We start from the raw sequence: 20,449 nt of genomic DNA, 5'->3' as shown, positions 1-20,449 counted from the left end.
ATCAATGTGACTTATCATTTGCAGCATGTAAATGTGCGTTTTTGTTTCTCATCATTTTGCGTAATTATTTTAACATTTTGGCTTTTGTATGTGTTTATTAAGAGGCACATTTGTATTTATAAAAAAATTGTTTTAGGTATTACACTAATTTATAAACAAAAACAAAATGAAACAATGATCGAAAAAAAATCTATGCAATTATTTGTTTACATAAATATTGGTTTATTTAATGAAAGTATGATATATCCAGCTATATATTATAAATTTGCTAATAAAAATAATAACAAAATGTAACACAAAAGTATGCTTAGACACCACTAATTATTATTATAGCGGCCAAAGCAAACTATGGATCATTGTTGTACATTGGAAGAAGATTTTCATCTGCCAATTTCTTACGAATATTTTATGTCAGATGAAACAAGCAGCCATGTATAGCACATAACGGAGAAGTTGACTGAAGAGCTCAAATAGCAGCCTGCTCAAAGTCCATAGAAACAGATGAAGATCTGGCTACAACTCTTTCACTGCTTCAAACATGTGGCGATATGTTTGTCCTTCTTTGTTTGGCGGTAGTGCATATAGGACAGGCAGTATAAAACCAAATATTTCTGCTATAATAACGTAGATCTGTGAGAATATAGAAGGGAAGATTCTGAATGTCCCATCCACGTAAAGCTTTTTCATTTCACTGCTCCAACTGCCATTTGATTCTCTACCGAATAGTAAAATTCTTTTATTGTCATTTTCTCTCGAGTTACATAAAAGAAACTTTTCTTTCAACTCAGGTGAAGCTATATAGTTCTGGTATTCTAATGGAATAGTCAAAGTTGACTTATGTTCAGGCTGTGGAAAAGCTTCTTGCGTTTCGATTCTGCTCCGCTGAATTACTTTTATGCAAAGCGTCTTTCTTGGACAATTTCGCATGCACTGCTGCTAAAGTTCCTTGTAGACCGCTGTTTATGATACAAAATGGGATCTCTGTGGAAGTAGCAGCCTTCTTTTTAATTGTTGTTAAAATAGAGGCAGCCTGAAGTTGTGCAGCATCACATCCATGGTTTTGCTGGTCTAGTTGATATAGAAAAAGGTCTTTGTTTACAGCATCTGTGTGTAGACGAGCTCTACAGTCATTCTTAAGTTCACCTCGCCAGAACTTAGAATGATTTGCACTAAACCTATCGAAAACTTAGAGATATCCTTCACGCGATTTTTTTTTCTTTTACTCTCTTAGACGGATATTTTTCCATTGTTTATATAGATTGTCACTAGAAATTCCGTAAAAAAATAAAATAATGAAATTGCGAACGTTTTGCCAGTTTGTCAGCGTGCTGGACAAATGATTAGTCAATGTTCCAAACTACACAAGCTTATAAAGACGTAGGGGCGAAGAGATTGAAAGTGAAGAATAGACATTGGGCCGCTCTGGGAAATAAGGATTAAGATTCGTACCTAGGGCATGACAAGAGGAGTGTTGGAAACAGATTATCATCATACGCGTGAGAGAGGGAAGGGTGGAGGAAAGAGTATGTGTAAGGAGTGAAATGTGCCAAGAAGAGAGGGGGCGGGATTGGTGTCACAGGTAATGACCAGTCCGAAAGAGATGATCGCCAGACGCATGACGCCGACGACCAGATTTAGGTGCTAGTCTTATCTTCGTACCTTTGACTTTACCTGCGTCAAGGGGAGATGTGTCACACAAATTAGCCCTAACCCTAGCCCTAACCCAATTTCTCAAAATATATCTTAAAAAAAAGTGTAGCGTGTTCTGATATTAAACTAATGTCAATTTTTTTTAATGTCGTTAGGAAAGAAATCGAAGAACGTAATCCAGTGCGCTTAGCAGAGCTTACATATAATTAAAGTAAAGGGGATAGCATGTCATTACCATTCAGAAATCTGACTTTTATATTCGTGAAATAAGCAAATCCTTTTTAAAAACAGCAAAAATAAAATTGTGTAAAAAAAATATTCCTCGGCATTTGATCGTAAAAAAGATCACGTCTCCACTACAGACGTCCGTGTGCTATATATAAATAAATGTCCCTCGAATAATACTATTGACCATAGAGGTCGCTTAATTATTAGACTTTTTTTTTACTAGGATGAATAGTGCGTTCTAAAAGAAAAAGTCTTCAACATTGGCTATTTTATATTCTTTCTTCTTACTACGAGAAAAAGGTGTAAACGCTAGGAGAAAGAATTTCTGAAGCTGAAAACACCAGAATACGCTCAGCGCCAGGGCCCGGCACCGAAATCAGACCCCTTGCTGACTTGAGCGGAAAACGCCGATTATTCTATTCAATCTCCAGAAAAAAACTTTTTTACATCGCTTAAAAATTATGTAGGAAACACAATTTCCAAAAAAAAAGATTTCTTTACTTTTTAATAACATTCTAAGAAAAAATCACGACCTCAGTTTGGGGGGCTAGAACGAACATTTTATCATGTAGGGGACGCCACCAGGAAATGTTTGAGAAACACTTGTTTTTTTTTTCAAGTCATTATTTATTCTATATTGTAACGTATCTCTCTATTCAGGCTCTCTGCTAACTGCACCACACTACATCACCAACGTAAAGAACTTAACAACTCAGGTCTCCAAAATAACGTGATGGTTTAATGTCCAATAAATCACAGACTATACTATAATATTGGCAACACCTAACACTAACTGTATCACTGGCTGTACATTGTTCTGGATATCGCCATGTCCGTAGCAACTTTTTAATGTAGCAAAAACTCTATTGGCTTCGCTGTACCTTGTTGAACTCTGTCGTAACGTACGGAAGTTGTAACAGACTCGACTCTGATACCTTGCTCTTTAAATGGGGTCATCAATGGCTTTCTAGAACTGGATCGAACATCGCTGGACTATATTGGACGTGACTGGCCTAAGTACTTTAGATATTCCTTGAAACTTCGCCAGACATTGTAGTTGACGGTTTCGGCTCGTTGCGGTTGACAGGGGCGATTTGCGTTGGCTTACTGCACACACTCCTATCAGCATCTGGATCACCATTAGGTTTATAATAATATCTATTCAAGAAAAATATTTAGCATTGATTGCTTTTTTTTTTGTCTTAGTGGTGTGTTGGATAAATGTTTAGGTACCTCCGAATCCGCGTTGTTAAATAATTGTGGAGACAATGCACATCTCTCCAAAATAGAATCGTGATAATCATTATCAAAGTTTACTGAATGTTGAAAAAGGTTCACCGTCATTAGCTTTTGTATTTCGAGTCACTTTGTATTACATTTAATGGTCCTTGTCGGTTGTTTTAGGAATAAATAGAGACGACATAATAGATTAAAAAAAGGAGTAAATGATTAAGGTGATTTTAGGGTCATAATAATTCTCAAAAGACACGAATATAATACAGAAAGAAAATGTAAAAAAAAAAATTGCTCTTAAAAGGAAAAAAAACAATAGAAAAATCGCATTAAAAATGCTTGATATTGAAAATCTGCCTTAGCAATCCTTTATAGAACGAATTATTATCAGCCATGACTCGCTTTTAAATGATTCTCAATTATTTTATTTGACACACCCATTTTGTATCCATTTATACAGGCAATTTCAAAAATACGAATGAATAAGACAATAAAATCCTTGAAATTATATAAGCACACAAATATTTTTACAAAACATTAGATTTTACACCAGATATGCCTCATACCGAACAAATCACTATTATTATTGCTTCTGTTTCTTACATACCTCATGTTGCTATACATGAACATTTTCTTGGGTTTAGCCCACTTATTGATACAACTGGACAATGACTTTGTGACTTCGCAATAAAAAAAATACAATGCAAAGTTAAAATAGGAAATATTTGGTATATAACAACGGTGTGAAAATGAAAGGAAAAAAAGGAAAATTCTGAAAAAATGGATTTAAATCAACAAGCGCTTTTGGTACATGGCCCAGCTCAGTCATAATAAAAAAAAATCTTTAAAAAAAAGGGGGGGGGGGGAGGAGAGTATTTAATTTCGTACGCAGGCGGTCACAACCCTAGCGGCGGCCCTGATTGTTATTTCACTGCTCAGCTTAGTTGGAAAGGCTTGATTAATACTAAAGTGGTTGCAGATCATGTCGGAACGAGTTTATCCAGAGTGGGTAGATGCCTAAATAGTGTCATGTAAAGGAAGCTTTTCAAAACAAAAAATAAGTAACAAGTACTAATTGAGAACTTTTGAAACAAGAATTTCAGATCACGAATTTTAGAAAACGATATATTTGATACATGTCATCAATTATAACAGCAAGTTAGGTATATATCATATAATTTAGCATCATTAATGAAATATTGATTTTTTATTTTTATATTTGAAAAATATCTTTCTACATTCTACTGTAATTAAGTCCACATTTCATAGTCCCTCCGTGAATGCTCCAGTCATATCCTAAACAGTAAACCCAGGCTCCACTACTACCTGGACATGTATATGTTGAGTAGGTAAACGTTTTATTTTTTTTTCTTACTATAGATTTCTCATCCCATTGGCCAATGCTAATACGTTTACAACAACCATGAGGATGTGACACTAGAAACATCAATTTATGAATGTCTCTTGTTTGTCTGTACTTTGCTGTAATTTCCTTTAAAAGAGCTTCATAACGTTGAATCATTTTCTCCAATTTGTTAGCAAGTTCTGTATCACAAGTCACACAATTAAACCAGCAATAGTCTGCATCAACGTTTTTGTATAATTGAATATTTCGTGCACATGTAACAGAAACATCTTGGCTTTCCTCTGTATCATAAAACAACCTCAACGTCGCATATTTTGCCTCGTGGTCGTTGTATACAACATTGGCGGCTGTTCCTACTCGTATAGTCCACCAATCAGTGTTTGGTTTATTCGAATGTTTACAATTATCACATGGACATATTGCTTCCAACCCTGTCATTACTTTGTTTATCATTCCACTTCCAGTCCTCAGGTGTGGCTTTTCTTTAGATTTATGAAAAGGATATGGAACATTTGTACATGGCCAAAATTCAGGTCTTTTTGGACTGGTTGTAGCGACACTTATTTTTACTGTCAAATCAGCTGCAGCTTTCATTAACTCATACAAATCGGTATCACGGTGACCTTCAGGTAGATGATATAATGTTAATGTAGTGACAGGTATAAAATGTATATGACCTGGATTCTTCATGCATTTTTTTAGATATTCTTGAGGATCAACCTTTCCTTTTCCCATTATTTGTTGTTCATGTTGATCTGTTTAAAATATTAAATACTTTTGAATGTTAATATTTTAAAATGCAAAAAAAAAAACAACAAAAAATAAACAATTAAAAGAAACACAGTAGCAAATCATAAGAAGAAAATAAAACAAACACTAAACCATACATTAAGTAAAAAAAAAATTAATCTTGCTTGACTGACCGAATCCATACTTCTAAATATTTATTAAGTGGTTAAGATACAGAAAAGAAGTCTCTTTATCCGTTTTATACTATATTTTGTATTTTCATGTGTCAGAGTAAAAAACTATCTTTGCAAAGTGTAGTTCTTAAACTAGATCTAGATCATTTCGGTCTTGTCGCACGTAAACATAGATATATGATCTAAATTCATGAAATAGTAATACTTTTATAGAGTTGGGCAACTTTTTAGTATAGTATATATAATACAGCTAATTAAATGTTTTTTTAATGATTTTTTTCTTATACTATTTATATTTTTTTCTTTTTAATTCATACGTTAATATTTTATACTAAAAGTTAGTAGCTTGTGTATCGAAATAAAAAATCCCAATTTTTAACAGGATTCGAACCTTTTCATAGTGGTTATTGACCAAGTAATTTTTTTCTAACCGCGCCTCCTTTTTACCTTAAGAAATCCCTCTGTTCCTTTTTTTAAACATCTATTTAAATGTATGTATAAATATCATTCTAAATAAAATTGCAGTTTACTATTAATTACATTGTTTACAACCAGGAACAGAAAACAATAAACTAAAAAACATCTCTTTTTCTTTCTTTTTGCTATCAGATTTTATTTTTATATTACCTTGCTCAGTTTCTATGGATAAGAGTGAATATTAATTATTTCAATATTAATTATCGTTTTTCAATTGCGTCTAATTCGATATTTGTAATAAACAGTTTACAAATCTATTGACTTAGCATTGATTTTTATTATATGTTCATTACTTTACCACTATTATAGAAAGAATATAAATATATATCTTTTAAGAAGTATGATAATTACTAATATGCCATGTATTCGAAATATAATTACCAATATAATCAAGTTTTTCTAACATATTTTGATGTCTTTGTGGTATTTTCTCTGCTGCACAGTCATGGTATACCTGTAAAAATATTTTTGCATAAAGTAAAACTTTATCAATGTTAAATTATATTTAATAATATTCCAAACATTTCATAAATATTGTTATTGTTAGTGTTTCATTGTTAGTGCCCCTTAAGGGGAAAATCCGCTATTAGGTTTGTGCAGACTGTGTATTTTCTGTATCACTAAGTCAAATAAATTTTTAAAATGTCCAAGAAATTTTCTCAACTAATATAAATATAAGTTAAGGTTTTTTTTTATGGTCAACTAGCTGCTAAAATCAAAAGATAACTTGTATTTTGTTTATAAAGGGTAAGAATGCACTTTGTATGTAAATATTACGCACATTGTTTTAGAAATGGACTTTTTATGCCGGAATTTTATGCAGTAGCGTTAAGGCCGCGGAAAAATTTTGCACTAAACTAGATCCCTTAAAATTTTTAAATAATCAGATTTTATTTATTTTTGTTTAGTGCCCCCATCAGGATAAAAGCTACTTATTTATGTGCGTTTTGTCTGTTGGTCGGTCTATCCGTCACGCTTAAATAAAATCAACACCTAAAGCTATTGAAAATCTGATTTAATCTTTAATGTTCCTTCCAAAACATCGGAATAGTTTTAATTATCTACAATAGATTATTCCAGATGTTTTTGTAGAAAAAACAAATCAATTCCAATGAATGTTTGTTTGTGTTACATTATTGCCAATTGTACAGTATTGGCTGTGATTTATTGATCATTAAAGTGTTACGTTATTTTGGAGCCCTGAATTGTCAAGTTCTTTAAAATGATGGTGTCGTGTGGTGCAGTTTGCAGAGAGCCTGAATAAAGAGAAACCTTACAATTTTAATATCCGGAACAATGTATTATAGATGCTTAAAACTATTGCAAAATGTTTGGAAGAAAATTAAAGGTTAATTAGATTTTGAATAGCTTTTAGACTTTCATTTATATGAACATGACAGACAGACTGACAGACAAAACGCTCAAAATGAATTCTTTAATCCATGTGATCGGGTATTTCTTTCTGGGGGGGGGGGGGGTTCACATCATTGTTTGATAGTTAGTGACATTTATTGGTTGTTATCCACGAGATTCACTTGTTTATGAAGAATGTGGTCTCGCACGAGGAAATCGAGTGGCCACTGTTGCATTGTGGGAAAAAATCTTTTTTTTTTTTTAAGAACTAACCACATGGTCAAGAGGCAGTCTACGCCATGTAAGCTGAAGAAAACAGGTCCTGTAGAAAAGCTGCTCTCTGTTGAGACCTTTATCTACATATGGTCATAATATTTTTTTTTCAGAATACTTACTTATTCAAAATTTACCTGAGCTGAAGCTATTGAATTATTGATAGGATTATATTTTACTATCCTGTTATTTTTATGGTGGATTATATTAACTTGAACTTATTAAAGCCTCTATTGGATTACCAGATTATTATGTTATAATTACTTTTGAATTATTTGCAGCTATACTTGCATTACTTCTATCTAGTGATCTATGGATTATCATCTTATTTCATTATTGTGCTTCATATTAAGTGGATTACCTATTGGATTACTATTGGATTACCTCTTGGATTACTATATAATTACTTGATTATGAGAGATCTGCATTAGGAGGATTAAAAAAAGTCTAACTACACTATGCTACACCAGAAGCAGACTGTAAGTCATTATTAAGTAGTGAATATTTGAATTAGTTATACATTGAATTATATTGAATTTTTCTGTGATGTAAGTAAAAATTTGATAAAGTAATTGAAATTGAATATTGAGGATAGTTATTAATAATAAACTACAGTTATTTTTTTTTTCATTTTCATTCACTGTTACCAAAGGGTCGTTGGAGTGGGACTGGTTTGTGAATGAAATATTTCATTTCTATTACTTAATAGGATCTGTAGGGCTCATTCATACTGTTCTCTTAGCTCGATAAAGCCCAATGCGGTTGAGGCCATCCTTGTTGTAAGGAGCTATTAGACCACATTGAAAACTGTCTGTGTACATGTATAGTCTTTTTTGTGAGATTGTCATTGTAAAATTTTGTTGTAATTTATATTGTTTTTTTGTGAAGGTCCTGTTTCTTTATATCTGTAATTTTCCTGTCCTATTTCTTCTTTTTATTAATTTATTTTTATAGCAGACTGTGGTGTTCTATATATTGTTTGGTGCTGTGTCCTAGCACCTACACTGTTCAGTATCATGTTCTCCGCTATGCTGACAGATGCATTCACAAATAGAGAAAACAACGGGATAAATATATCATACAGATTTGATGGTGGCCTATTTAACCCGAGGCGGCTTAAATTAAAATAAAAAACAAATGCAGCAGTAATCAGAGACTTGCTATTTGCTGACGACTGTGCCCTAAATGCCTGCTCTGAAAACGATCTGCAGAGCATCGTCAGTGACTTCTCAAGAGCATGCTCAGACTTTGGCCTTACCATCAATACGAACAAGAATGAAGTCTTATATCTACCTGCTCTTGGGAAAGCCTACTCGGATCCAAGCATTACTATAAATGGACAGGATATAAACGCAGTGGACAAATTCACATATCTTGGCAGCGCACAATCTCCAGAAATGGAAAAATCGATAGTGAAATCGACCTGCGTATCGCCAAGGCCAGTGCATCCTATGGCAGACTGTCTACAAATGTCTGGAACAGACGTGGTATCACGACAAACACCAAGCTAGGGGTATATAGAGCCGTCATCCGCCCTACATTTCTCTATGCCTCAGAAACATGGACAGTGTACAGTAAACATGCAAAAAAACTAAAGCACTTCCACATGACATGTCTAAGAAAAATACTAAATGTCAAATGGCAAGACAAAATACCAGATACAGAAGTCCTTCGAAGAGCGTGTCTGCAAAGCATCCACACAATCCTGATGCAGTCCCAGATGCGATGGGCAGGTCACGTCTACAGAATGGAAGACCACCGCATCCCTAAACGACTCTTGTATGGCCAATTAAGCGAAGGAAAGCGCTCGCAAGGTGGGCAAAGAAAGCGTTTCAGGGACACCCTCAAAGCTTCTCTGAAGGCGTTCAGCATAGCCCCAGGCACCTGGGAGACAGAGGCACATGACAGAGCATCATGGCGTCGCGCTGTGAAAACTGGCGCACAGGTTGCTGAGGAAAAAAGAACAACGCTGGCAGAAGAAAAAGCCACAAAAGAAAAGCAAGACAAACGACACTAGCCCCAGCTGAAATAACCTGCCCAGTGTGCGGCCGAACATTCCGGGCTCACATAGGTCTCACCAGCCACATGAGGAGGCATAAAACCCCAGTGCAAAGCCCTCAGCTCCCTGGATGACAAAGTGGTCATAATCGAACCACGATGGACGAACTATATATCATACTAGACATATGTTACCCGCGACCCGCGGGTCTTTATTTGCGCATTACTGTCGATATAGTCACTGAGAGTGAGAGTAAACAATTAAACGAAATAATAATGTAATAAGTAAAGCGAATGTGTCAATGTAAAAATAGTGTGAATGAAGCTATCAAATCAGAATAGCTAATAGGCTTAAATACATTTTTTTTTTTAAATTAAAACATTTGCTTGTAGGCCTACATATATTTGATTAAAATTTGAGATGAATAGACTAAATTTTGTATGTTCATGTGTATAAAGTATAAAGTAGATCTTGAGGTAGACATAGATCTAAATCTACACTAATCTAGAGCTTTAATAGACTATTGAGTTCATTCTGTGCTGCGCATGCGTGAACTTTTTTTCATGAATGAATATAGGCCTATCTTAACACGGCTACGCAGCTTTAGCGAACAGCGAACGAATATATTAAAAATGCTTTAGAAAAACAAATTTGAATGTTAATTGATTAAAATATGAAATGAATGGACAATAATTAGAATTAAAAATCATCTTAGAGTTCAATAAGAGTTTTAGACCTAGGCCTAGGAATAGACTCAGTAGAGAGATGTGTTAATGTGTAACCATTAGGTAATGTCTAATGAAATAATGTTCGCCAGGAAATCTGTAGTCACAGATATCAGGAACTAATTTATGTAAAAATGCTTTTGGATAATCTAGTGGATTGGATTTAGATGTATGTTAAACGTAGCTAATGATCCTTTCACGTTATTTCTCTTTCGCTACGAAAATAAAATTAGTTTTGCGAAAATCGGTTTACCCGAAGTCGATACATTCTTAATCTATTAAAAACGAAAAGAGTGATAGCTTTGTTAAATGAATGGGATTATAAAGTGAACAATTAAACGAAATAATGTTTAGTACGCGATTCATGAATGAATATAGATCTAGGCCTATCTCAACTCGGCTTCGCAGCTTTCGTGAGGGAATGTAGCTTTAGAAAACCAAATTTGAATGTTTATTTGATCAAAATATGAAATGAATGGACTTTAATTAATATGTTTATGTATTAAAGTATAAAACTATCTGTTCGAAGAGAAGTTTTATCATCTTAGAGTTGAATTAGAGTTTTAGATCTAGGGATGGGATTATAAAGTAAACAATTAAATTAATTAATTAATATTTAGTACGCGATTCATTACGGAATTGTCTAATGAAAGAATGTTCGTCAGGAAATCTGTAATCACAGATATAAGGAACTAATTAATGTAAAAAATGCTTTTGAAACACAAAATTGAAGGTTAATTTTATTATATAATGAAATCAATGGATCTTCTTTTGTCTTTTCATGTGTCAAAGTAAAAAACTATCTGCGCAAAGTGTATTTCTTAAAATTAGATCTAGGTCTAAATCCTTTCTATCTTTTCTCATGTCAACATTGTAGACATGGCCTAGATCCATAAAATACTATAGCTGTAATAGAGTCGGACAACTTTTTTTTTTTTGAGGGTCTTACATTTGTTTTAGGGCTACAATACATTCACTAAGGTCTAAGTTGGTACCCAAGGAACATTCCTGCCTAGTTTTATCAAGATTGGTCAAGCGGTTTTGATGTCTATAAGTAACATACATACATACATACCCCTCACATTCTACTTTATAATATAGATATATATTGTTTCTATGTTTGTGTTACGTGCGCATCTTAGTGTAAATGTGAAATGGTGCGAATGCGTGTTGAAAGGAGAAGAAGAACCAAAATGGAGGAATATGAACAAGAAAGTGTGATTTGTCGTTTTCATGTCTAAAGAGTCTCATCCAATATGAAGACGTAACAAGTGGCGCCCAACGCAAAGGTAAAACCCACGTATCCCTCTATACACAGTGGATCTCCTGTCAACAGACAGTAGAGATAGTAAAGTCTAGATCTAGAGACAGGAGAACATTCGATTCGATATTATTAGTAATAGACTATGGCGGACAAGGCTGAGGTAGCAGCGTTGAAGGAAGAGGGAAGGTTGTTGGAGCTTGAAGGGGCAGAACTATGAAAATACGTACAAGAAAGGTTGATGGAGAGGGAGAGATTAGTAATGGAAGGAGACAAAGAAAAGGAGAGATTAGATAAGGAGGACAAAAGAGAAAGGGAAAAAAAAGGAGAGATTAGCGATGGAAAGAGAAAAAGAAAAGGAGAGATTAGATAAGGAGGACAAAAGAGAAAGAGAAAAGGATAAGGAGATAGTAGCAATTGAAAGGGAAAAGAAAAATGAATTAGTCGCCATTGAAAGAGAAAGATTAGCGTTTGAAAAAGAGACAGCAGAGAAAAAGTTAAAAACAGACCAAGGAAAAGAGGATGATAAAAGAAAGAGTGACTCTACAGGGAATAAACTGGCAAAATATAAAGGTTTGATATTCAACGAAGACAAAATGGACATAGACATTTTTTTGAAGAAGTTCGAGATAGAAATGAGAGAACTGGAGTACCCTGAAGACAAATGGACATTCTTATTGTCGAGATCATTTACAGCGGAGGTGCCTTCAAAAATATGTATGAACCAGGGTAACTACAGCATTGTGAAAGAACAACTACTTCGAACTTTCGGGAAAACAGAAGCTTTCTATCCCCAACAGTTTGTTAATTGTGAGATAGAACCAGAGGATGATCTGCAGACCTTCTTGGACAAAATGAGCAGCCATTTCGATAACTGGATAGAAATCGCTTAGGTAGAAAAAACCTTTGACATTCTTAAGACATTTCTCATGCTGGACAAAGTGATGTACGAGTGTCAGGAGGAATTAAAAATATTTCTGTTGGAGAGGAAACCGAAATCCATAGAAGACATAGTAAGACTGATAAGGGCTTATAAAGTGGCACATCCCGAGAAGAAATTATCTAGAGGCAGTGATATAGAAGAAATAGTTGCCTTTAACAGAACATGTGAGACACAGAATAACTCTCACAGAACAAGGGAGACACAAGATAGACAGTATAGAAGTGGTACATATGAAAGACAAAATGATAGCCGCAACGGAAGATATCAAGGAAACAGACAGGAAAGAATGGACTGGGAGAAAGGTAGAATAGAGCAAGGCTTATCATTGTCATCTGATACTGGAACATTGGAGATTTTTCAGAAATTCGTAGGGAAAAAGGCAGCCAAGACCATCAGGGATACAGGGAGCACTATTATTGGAGTGAATAAGAATTTAGTGGAAGACCATGAATATACAGGCGAATCTAGGAAGTGTGTTATGTTTAATGGGAATATTGTACAATTACCGATTGCTAAAGTTAGTATAGACACACCGTATTTTTAGGGGACAGTGGAAGCTTGTGTTGTAGATCAGGGTGAGATAGATTTAATTATTGGAAATATTCATGGGGTGAAAATATGTTCAGTAAGGGAGATTGAGAATTGGAAGAAATATTATGGGATAATGTCTACGCGAGGTAGAAATAGGGATGTGGACGAAGACATAAGATATCATCCATCAGATGACATGGGTAGCAGAGAGCACGAGAAGAAAGAATTAACAGATAAGGTAGAAAGCAATGCAATAGGAATGGGTCCAAATCAAAGTAAAGTAAGGCAATCAGTGGTACAGAGAAAGCGACTTAAACCCACATATAGACGTACAAGTCCATACATCTTATGCTTTAATTGTGGGAGAAGGGGGCATATTAGAAGACAGTGTCAACAGTTAATTAGAATTAAGGATTCAAGGTACAATAGTGAAGAGGCGTATACGAGAAAAGAGAGGGATATTAGCAGCCTAGAAAACAGTACAGCTAGAACATTCGGTAGTAGGATCACAATGGGACATCATTGCAAAGGAGGGAAGCGGAAAGGATGGCATGTCAATAATGTTAAAATTATATAGATATGATTAGAAAAGGTAGGAATGATGGACACTAATTAATGTTCTATTCTACAATGAATAAATATATGTGTAATGAATTGAATATTGTTGTTACAATATGCATGGAGCAAGATAGACTTTGTTTGTTAACTATTTGATTGCGACAGGAATGATGGTGTTTTGTACAGGCATAAAATTATGAGTGGGGAGTTGTATTAATAGAAATATGATTACTTATAGATACATGTTAAAATGTTGGAATTGTATTGGTATTAACATGACATTGTGTTTGATTTTGTTTAGTTATTACATTATGGTTTTATATGTTACCGATTTTTTAAAACTTGGAATAGTCTGATAATATATTCAGTGATTTGTATTTTGGACGTTCGATGTGCATCGAACTTGTTAAACAGGGGGGGTGTTACGTGCGCATCTTAGTGTAAATGTGAAATGGTGCGAATGCGTGTTGAAATGAGAAGAAGAACCAAAATGGAGGAATATGAACAAGAAAGTGTTTTCAGTATTAATAAAGATTAAAGTATTTATAAACTGTGATTTGTCGTTTTCATGTCTAAAGAGTCTCATCCAATATGGAGACGTAACAGTTTGTTTCTTATATATTTCATACATATTTTCTTCTTTCCTCATTAATTTATATTTTTTCTTATTATAACCTGGCACATTTAATAGCCATACATAATTGATCTTTGATCATATATTGAGCAATTTTCGGATCTATTTGATCTGTTGGTTGAATATATTTGATGTATAAAAATTGATGAAGCACATTGGATTTGATTATGACTAATTGGTGTTGTGTAAACATCTTGTAGCATATTTCACACATTTTTTGGTGTTAACTGACACTTATTAATGACTGATGTATAATATTTTACAATTTTTTTTCATAGCATACACTATCGTTTACTTTGTTCAGTAACAATTGTATATATGGATATAGAGCTATCATATTGAGTACATATAGACCTAACCATGGAACTACACTAATGGAACACCAGCTTCGAGATTTTATGATCAGAGTGCCGTCGCGCATCTTTTTTCCCGCACCATACCATTAGAAAAATCGATGAGGATGCCAAAGAAGAAATTTACTCCGAGAGCCACTTGGATTGACCTTCATTGAGAGTAAAACTTCCCCACACTATATTTTATTAGATCTGTAAAAACTTTATCCATTTTCTGACTATCTGATAAAATAGATACAATTTCCCTGAATAAGGGATCGTCACAAAAGATTTTTTTTAAGGCCATTTCGTTAAAATAGGTGTTTCCAGTACTTCCTCATTTGGGTATTTTACACAAAATCTGGAACTTTTTTATGTACATGTCATTATTATCATCTGTCCCGTGCAACCAAACCATCCACTTTTCCCGGTCACCAATGTTCTTAACAAGATATCAAGAGAGAGAGGCTGGTCCATTATTTGCGTAGTCCAGTCAGCTTTTTTTTTGACAACCTTTTTTCGTTCTCTCTCATGAAGGATATTTTTTTAAAAATTAGTTTTACAAAATACAATTCCAAATCAACTCATGCAGTTAGCGTCTTTTCACAATATTGAGGAGTCATCCTTTTTGCTAGCCAGAGTGTTAATTGGCAAAAGTGAAAAATTCATTTGTTTAATTTTTTAATGTAAATATTCATAACTATATCTTTTATATAATAATATATTTTTAAAATAATAATATCTTTTATATAGACATGCTTTAATAGATCTAATAAATGATTAACTCGGACCTACCAATATGGGTATATTAATACTTAAATCTGGGTATTTAAAATTTCGAATGCGAATTTTAAAAAAACCGATTTATATATAGATCTAGATCTATATAGATCTCTTGTATAATATCTAGAATAATCTAGATCTACAACACCTAGACTAAGGTCTAGATTTATTTAACGATTTAAAAAAAAAAAGATCTAATATAGTCTAGTCATGAGACCCACTCTATTTTCTCTAGATCTAGACCATACATGAGATCAATATAAATATTTATATTATAGATCTAGTCTAGATCTAATCTAAAATCATCTAGTCAGACTAGTCTATTGTATAGTCAATAGTCTATAGCTATACTGTATAATACAGTATACTGGCTATACTATAGTTAGTATAGTTAATACTTATTAATAGTAGATCTATAATAAATAATACTACTTTTTAATAGTAGATCTATATAATCTATCAATTCTATCTAAATCTAGACTTCACTTTCACATCACATTCACACGATTATTGATACAGACAGTGAATGAAACGAATGCAGTGGTTATACTGATTAAATACTTATAGTGACGATACTACTTATAGATCTACTAGTTGATAATCATCATAGATAATAATCTACATCTATAATCATAGTGCCCTTTTTTTAGTCAATATAATCAAGTCAAGATAGTGGAACGTAAACTCGAAGGTTTAATATAATACGGTATAAGTAGAGTCTATGAGTTAGTATAAGATCTAATTATTTTGTTACTTAGTATGTGACAGTATGTCAATGTCTCAATTAAAATAATTAATATCATTAGCCATATCATTTTAAATATTTAAAAAAGTAGACATGGCGGAAAACAGATTGAGCTCTCAACATTCTACTTTAAGGACCATTTTTTTGACCAATTTCAAAATTACTTTTATTGACATATTATATATCAAATTTATTGCCCAAGAATAGAGGAATTCAAAAAAAATAAAATCAGAAGCAACAGACAATTATTTAACTTGAAAAAATGAGGTCAAACACACTTACCCCTAATAATGAAAAATTCCTCACTCACAGAAGATATGTCCCATAATCCATGAATTTCACAAATTCACAATATTATTTATAGAAAAATATATCCCAAAGTAAAGTATATTTATAGAACATTTGAAAAAAATATAAAAACAAGTTTTTTAAGTCATTTATGCAAATTAATTGAGCCACCCCAGACCCCACCCCCTCCGTAAAAAAAATTAGGTTGCAAATTATACTTTATCATTATCCTAAATAACAAAAACATAATCAGTTTAGACATATTATGTATCAATTTTAATGCCCAAGAAGAGAGGAATCCAAAAAAAGTAAATTCATTATCATCAGACAAGTATTTAACATAAAAAAATGAGGTCAAACACACTTACCCCTAATAATGAAAAATCCATAATTCACAGAAGATATGTCCAATAATCCATGAATTTCACAAATTCACAATATTATTTGCTTAAAACTATGTCACAAAGTAAAGTATATTTATATAACATTTGAAAAAAAAAACAACAACCTTAAAAAGTATTTATAATTAATAAATAAGCCCCCTCTTCGGCCCACGCTACCAATAAAAAGTCTTTTTTTTTTCTCTTATCTTCATGTTTTAACATGATACTATTTATATCAATTTTAGATAAAGGTTATAGATATGTATAATTTTAGACTAGAAAAGATCTAATATTAAATGAAATATTAACAAGATTTAGATCTATTCTAGTTCTTGATCACTTTTTAGATCTAGGTCTAGAGTACTCTACTTAGAGTTAGACCTAATAAAGCTTAACTTGCATGGTGCATGATCTATATCTATTGACTATTCTGTTTACTATCTCAAATAATCTCAATCTTTGTATCTGTAGTAACTGTTGCTGAGAAAAAAATAAAAACAACTTTTATAATTTGGTTAATATGTGTTTGTTGTTATTTTTAACTATGTCACTATGTCTATTGAATCTCTTCTACTCTTGTTTATAATTGACTAGGTCACTAGATCTATCTAGATTTTTTCCACTTTAACTTTAAGTAATTTAAGATGTAGATCTAGAGATCAGATCTAATTTAACCCTACTGAGTTTATAAGATCCTATGAATTAGATTTAGATATATAAAATCTTAGATCTAATCTACATTTAGATTCCTAGATCCACACGTGTACATCGCTAATTGACTATCTACTAGTAGTACTAGTTACTAGATCTAGAAATGACTAGATAGTAGATTTAGATCTCATATTTTTTTCCATTTTAAAATCTAGTCCTAAGTCTTACTATGAATTATATTTAGACGTAGATATAAGGCTATATAAATTATATAGATCTAAGACCTAGAGTCTACATTTAGACTTAGACTAGATCACTACGGTCTTGATTCTTGATCCACGTGTGTACATCGCTACTTGACTATCTACTAGAAATGACTATATATAATAAATATAGATCTAAATCATCTAGTTCTAGATCTAATCTATCCTGATAAGAGAATTTAGATCTAGATCAGTAAATATTTAAATAATTTCACGCTTATTAACTCTAATGACTAGATCTAGACTAATCTAATCTCAGAATCTAAGTCCAGTGACCTAGATCTAGTCCTAGACCTAGAGATCGATCTATGTCTAACTAATCTAAAAGCATTTCGCTAGATTGATTTTAAAATATGGTTAAGATCTAGTCTTTATAGATCTAGATCTGTAGAAACTATTATAGATCTAGAGATAGATTAATTTAGATCTAAAATCTAAGTTCAAAATGTGCCCCCCCCCCCCTCGCGCTGAAACATCGCATTGCCGGGCCGATTTTATGACGCATGCAATGCACCAATATTAAAGTAAAATAATTGCCGTAGTAGTCGATATTAATTTAAAAATTATAGGTTTTTAGCTTTTACAGACTAGGATCTCAATTCAGAGGTGCACCTTCAGGTTGACTAAGTCAAAACGCGTGTTTTGTTTTTTTTTCACCGCGCGCGCCTGGCTTAAGATAGATACCCGTGTTCCCGTCCTTGAAGTTAATTATTGAAGATTACGACATCCTATTATTAAAGCAGAATAATTAACTAAGCAGTTGATATTATGAACTGAATTATCTGTAATAGATTCTGTCTATAATTACCTTTGCTAGATGCTATCGCTTCGAATTATTCTGAGCGAATGATTTTTAAAAAAAGCACATTGAAAGGGAGGTCATGAAGTTAGTTCCGGCGACCTCCATTCTCATTGGTTTAAAAAAAAACGAGATTTTATAAATATTTTTTTTTTAAATAACCAAAAATAAAAAAATAATAATAAATTATTATGATGGAAATACAAAAATAAGTGTTTTACAGCGAAAATCGGCAAAATATAAATAATATTTAAAAAAAAATGTACACATTGTTTGGCGACATCACAAATTCAAAAATTGCATCGAGGCTATTTTTTTTCAAATTTAAGACAAAAGAAGCATTTTATTTACTTTTTTTTTTCTTTATGGTGTGCAACAATCATTTTTAAATACTAAGTATGTATTTTATACATGAGTTATATTTCTAAAATATGTTTCTTACCTTTTGAAATGGGATCACATAAATCCAAAAGTAAATGTTGTCTGTCTTTTTGGCAATACTTCATGATATTCACAAACGCACAAATTCAATATAAAAACGAATTTCACAAAAATTTTGCTAATGAAGCTTCCAGAAACATAGATCTAGCCATCAGTAAAAGCAAATATACCACAGATGGTCTATATTCAGAGATAATGAATATTGAACTCGAAAAATGCATTTTCAATAGAGAATCTGTTTTCCGCCACATAGATTTTTATTATATTATAAATAGATAGATTAGATCTATATATAATTTTACAAACTTTAGAAATGATTGATTTTATTTTTAATTGATCAGCCTTCTAGACTAGATCTACCATCTCTAGCTAGACTCTAACATAGTAGATTGTAGTTCTTGAAATTGGATCGAAGATCGCCTTCCTAAATTGTCTCTAAAGTCTGTAGCTGATTTGAGACCCAACGAGGCAAGAGTCTATTAGTACTCTGTCTCTTGATCTATCTAGTAGGCCTACTAAGCTAGTGCATTAGCCTTAGCCATAGTGTAGTCAAATCTTGACAACTAGTCTTCTAGATCTAAGCTTCTAGAATAATTAGATCTAGATCCAGTTTAGATTTAGAATATAAAAGTATTTTACTACCTAAAATACTAAATCTACTGGTCTAAATTCTAGATATAATAATAATAATAATAATTTTTATTATCCGTAAGGAAATTTGTCTTACAATTTGTGCATTACACCAAACAAAAAACATTATAACTATAAGAAACCAGAGTGTACATTCACACCAGACTCACTTATAATTTACATGTGACAAAGTTTATACCAGATTGTTCTTATTTAATGATTTGATTGCCAGGGGAACAAAAGAGTGTTTGTGTCTGTTTGTCTTTGCTATCGGTGTCTTGTATCTCTTTTGTGATGGTAAAATCACAAAATCCTGACACAAAGGGTGATTCTTTATTTCGAGGATCTTGTTAGCTTTTTTATAGATGTTTGTCTCAAACAACTTCCCAAATGGGGTTTGTTTTTTGCCAATGATTTTGCCAGCAGCCTTTAGGATTCTATTAAGTTTATTTTTATTTTTAATGCTCAGATTGCCATACCAGGCAGTGATATTGAAACTTAAAATATTGCAGATGTGAGCGTGATAAAACATAGCCAAGGCCTTTTCGCTAACATTAAACGAGGACAGTTTTCTTAGTAGTCGTAATCTTTGCTGCCCTTTTTTGCTGATATAATCAGTATTTCCAGTAAAATTTAGTTTATTGTCTAGGATAGTACCAAGGTATTTAAAGGTTTGCACAATTTCAATAGTCTCTCCAGCTACAGAAACAATATCATTTTCCTTCTTGTCCCTACGAAAATCGATTATCATTTCTTTGTTTTTTTTTACATTTAATAATAAAAAATTATCTTTACAGTATTCCTCAATGTGTTCTAATTCTTTGAAATACTCATTTACGTCTGAGCTCTCTGAGAGCAGGGCAAGAAGAGCCGCATCATCAGCGAATTTTGTGAAGGAGCAACAAGAACTATCGGATTGAAAATCATTGGTGTACAAAATGAACCACAATGGCGATGTCACAGCCCCCTGGGGCGCCCCT

At 32.8% G+C, this 20,449-nt stretch overlaps 1 protein-coding gene across 3 annotated transcripts in view; it reads right to left on the bottom strand.

Moving 5' to 3' along the window:
* Positions 1-230: 230 nt before the first annotated feature.
* Positions 231-20,449, bottom strand: part of LOC129928227 (uncharacterized) — a 43,521-nt gene continuing 23,302 nt past the window's right edge. For all 3 annotated transcript variants that reach the window (XM_056041520.1, XM_056041523.1, XM_056041524.1), the window contains 2 exons: positions 6,259-6,331; positions 231-5,232 (listed from right to left, as the gene is read on the bottom strand). In XM_056041520.1, coding sequence (XP_055897495.1) covers positions 4,346-5,232; positions 6,259-6,331 — 960 coding nt within the window. In that variant the 3' untranslated portion in view covers positions 231-4,345. The remainder of the gene's footprint in view (positions 5,233-6,258; positions 6,332-20,449) is intronic.

Source organism: Biomphalaria glabrata, chromosome 9 (assembly GCF_947242115.1).
Source record: "Biomphalaria glabrata chromosome 9, xgBioGlab47.1, whole genome shotgun sequence".
NCBI classification, from domain to species: Eukaryota; Metazoa; Mollusca; class Gastropoda; family Planorbidae; genus Biomphalaria; species Biomphalaria glabrata.
This window is presented reverse-complemented; position numbering and strand designations above follow the sequence as displayed.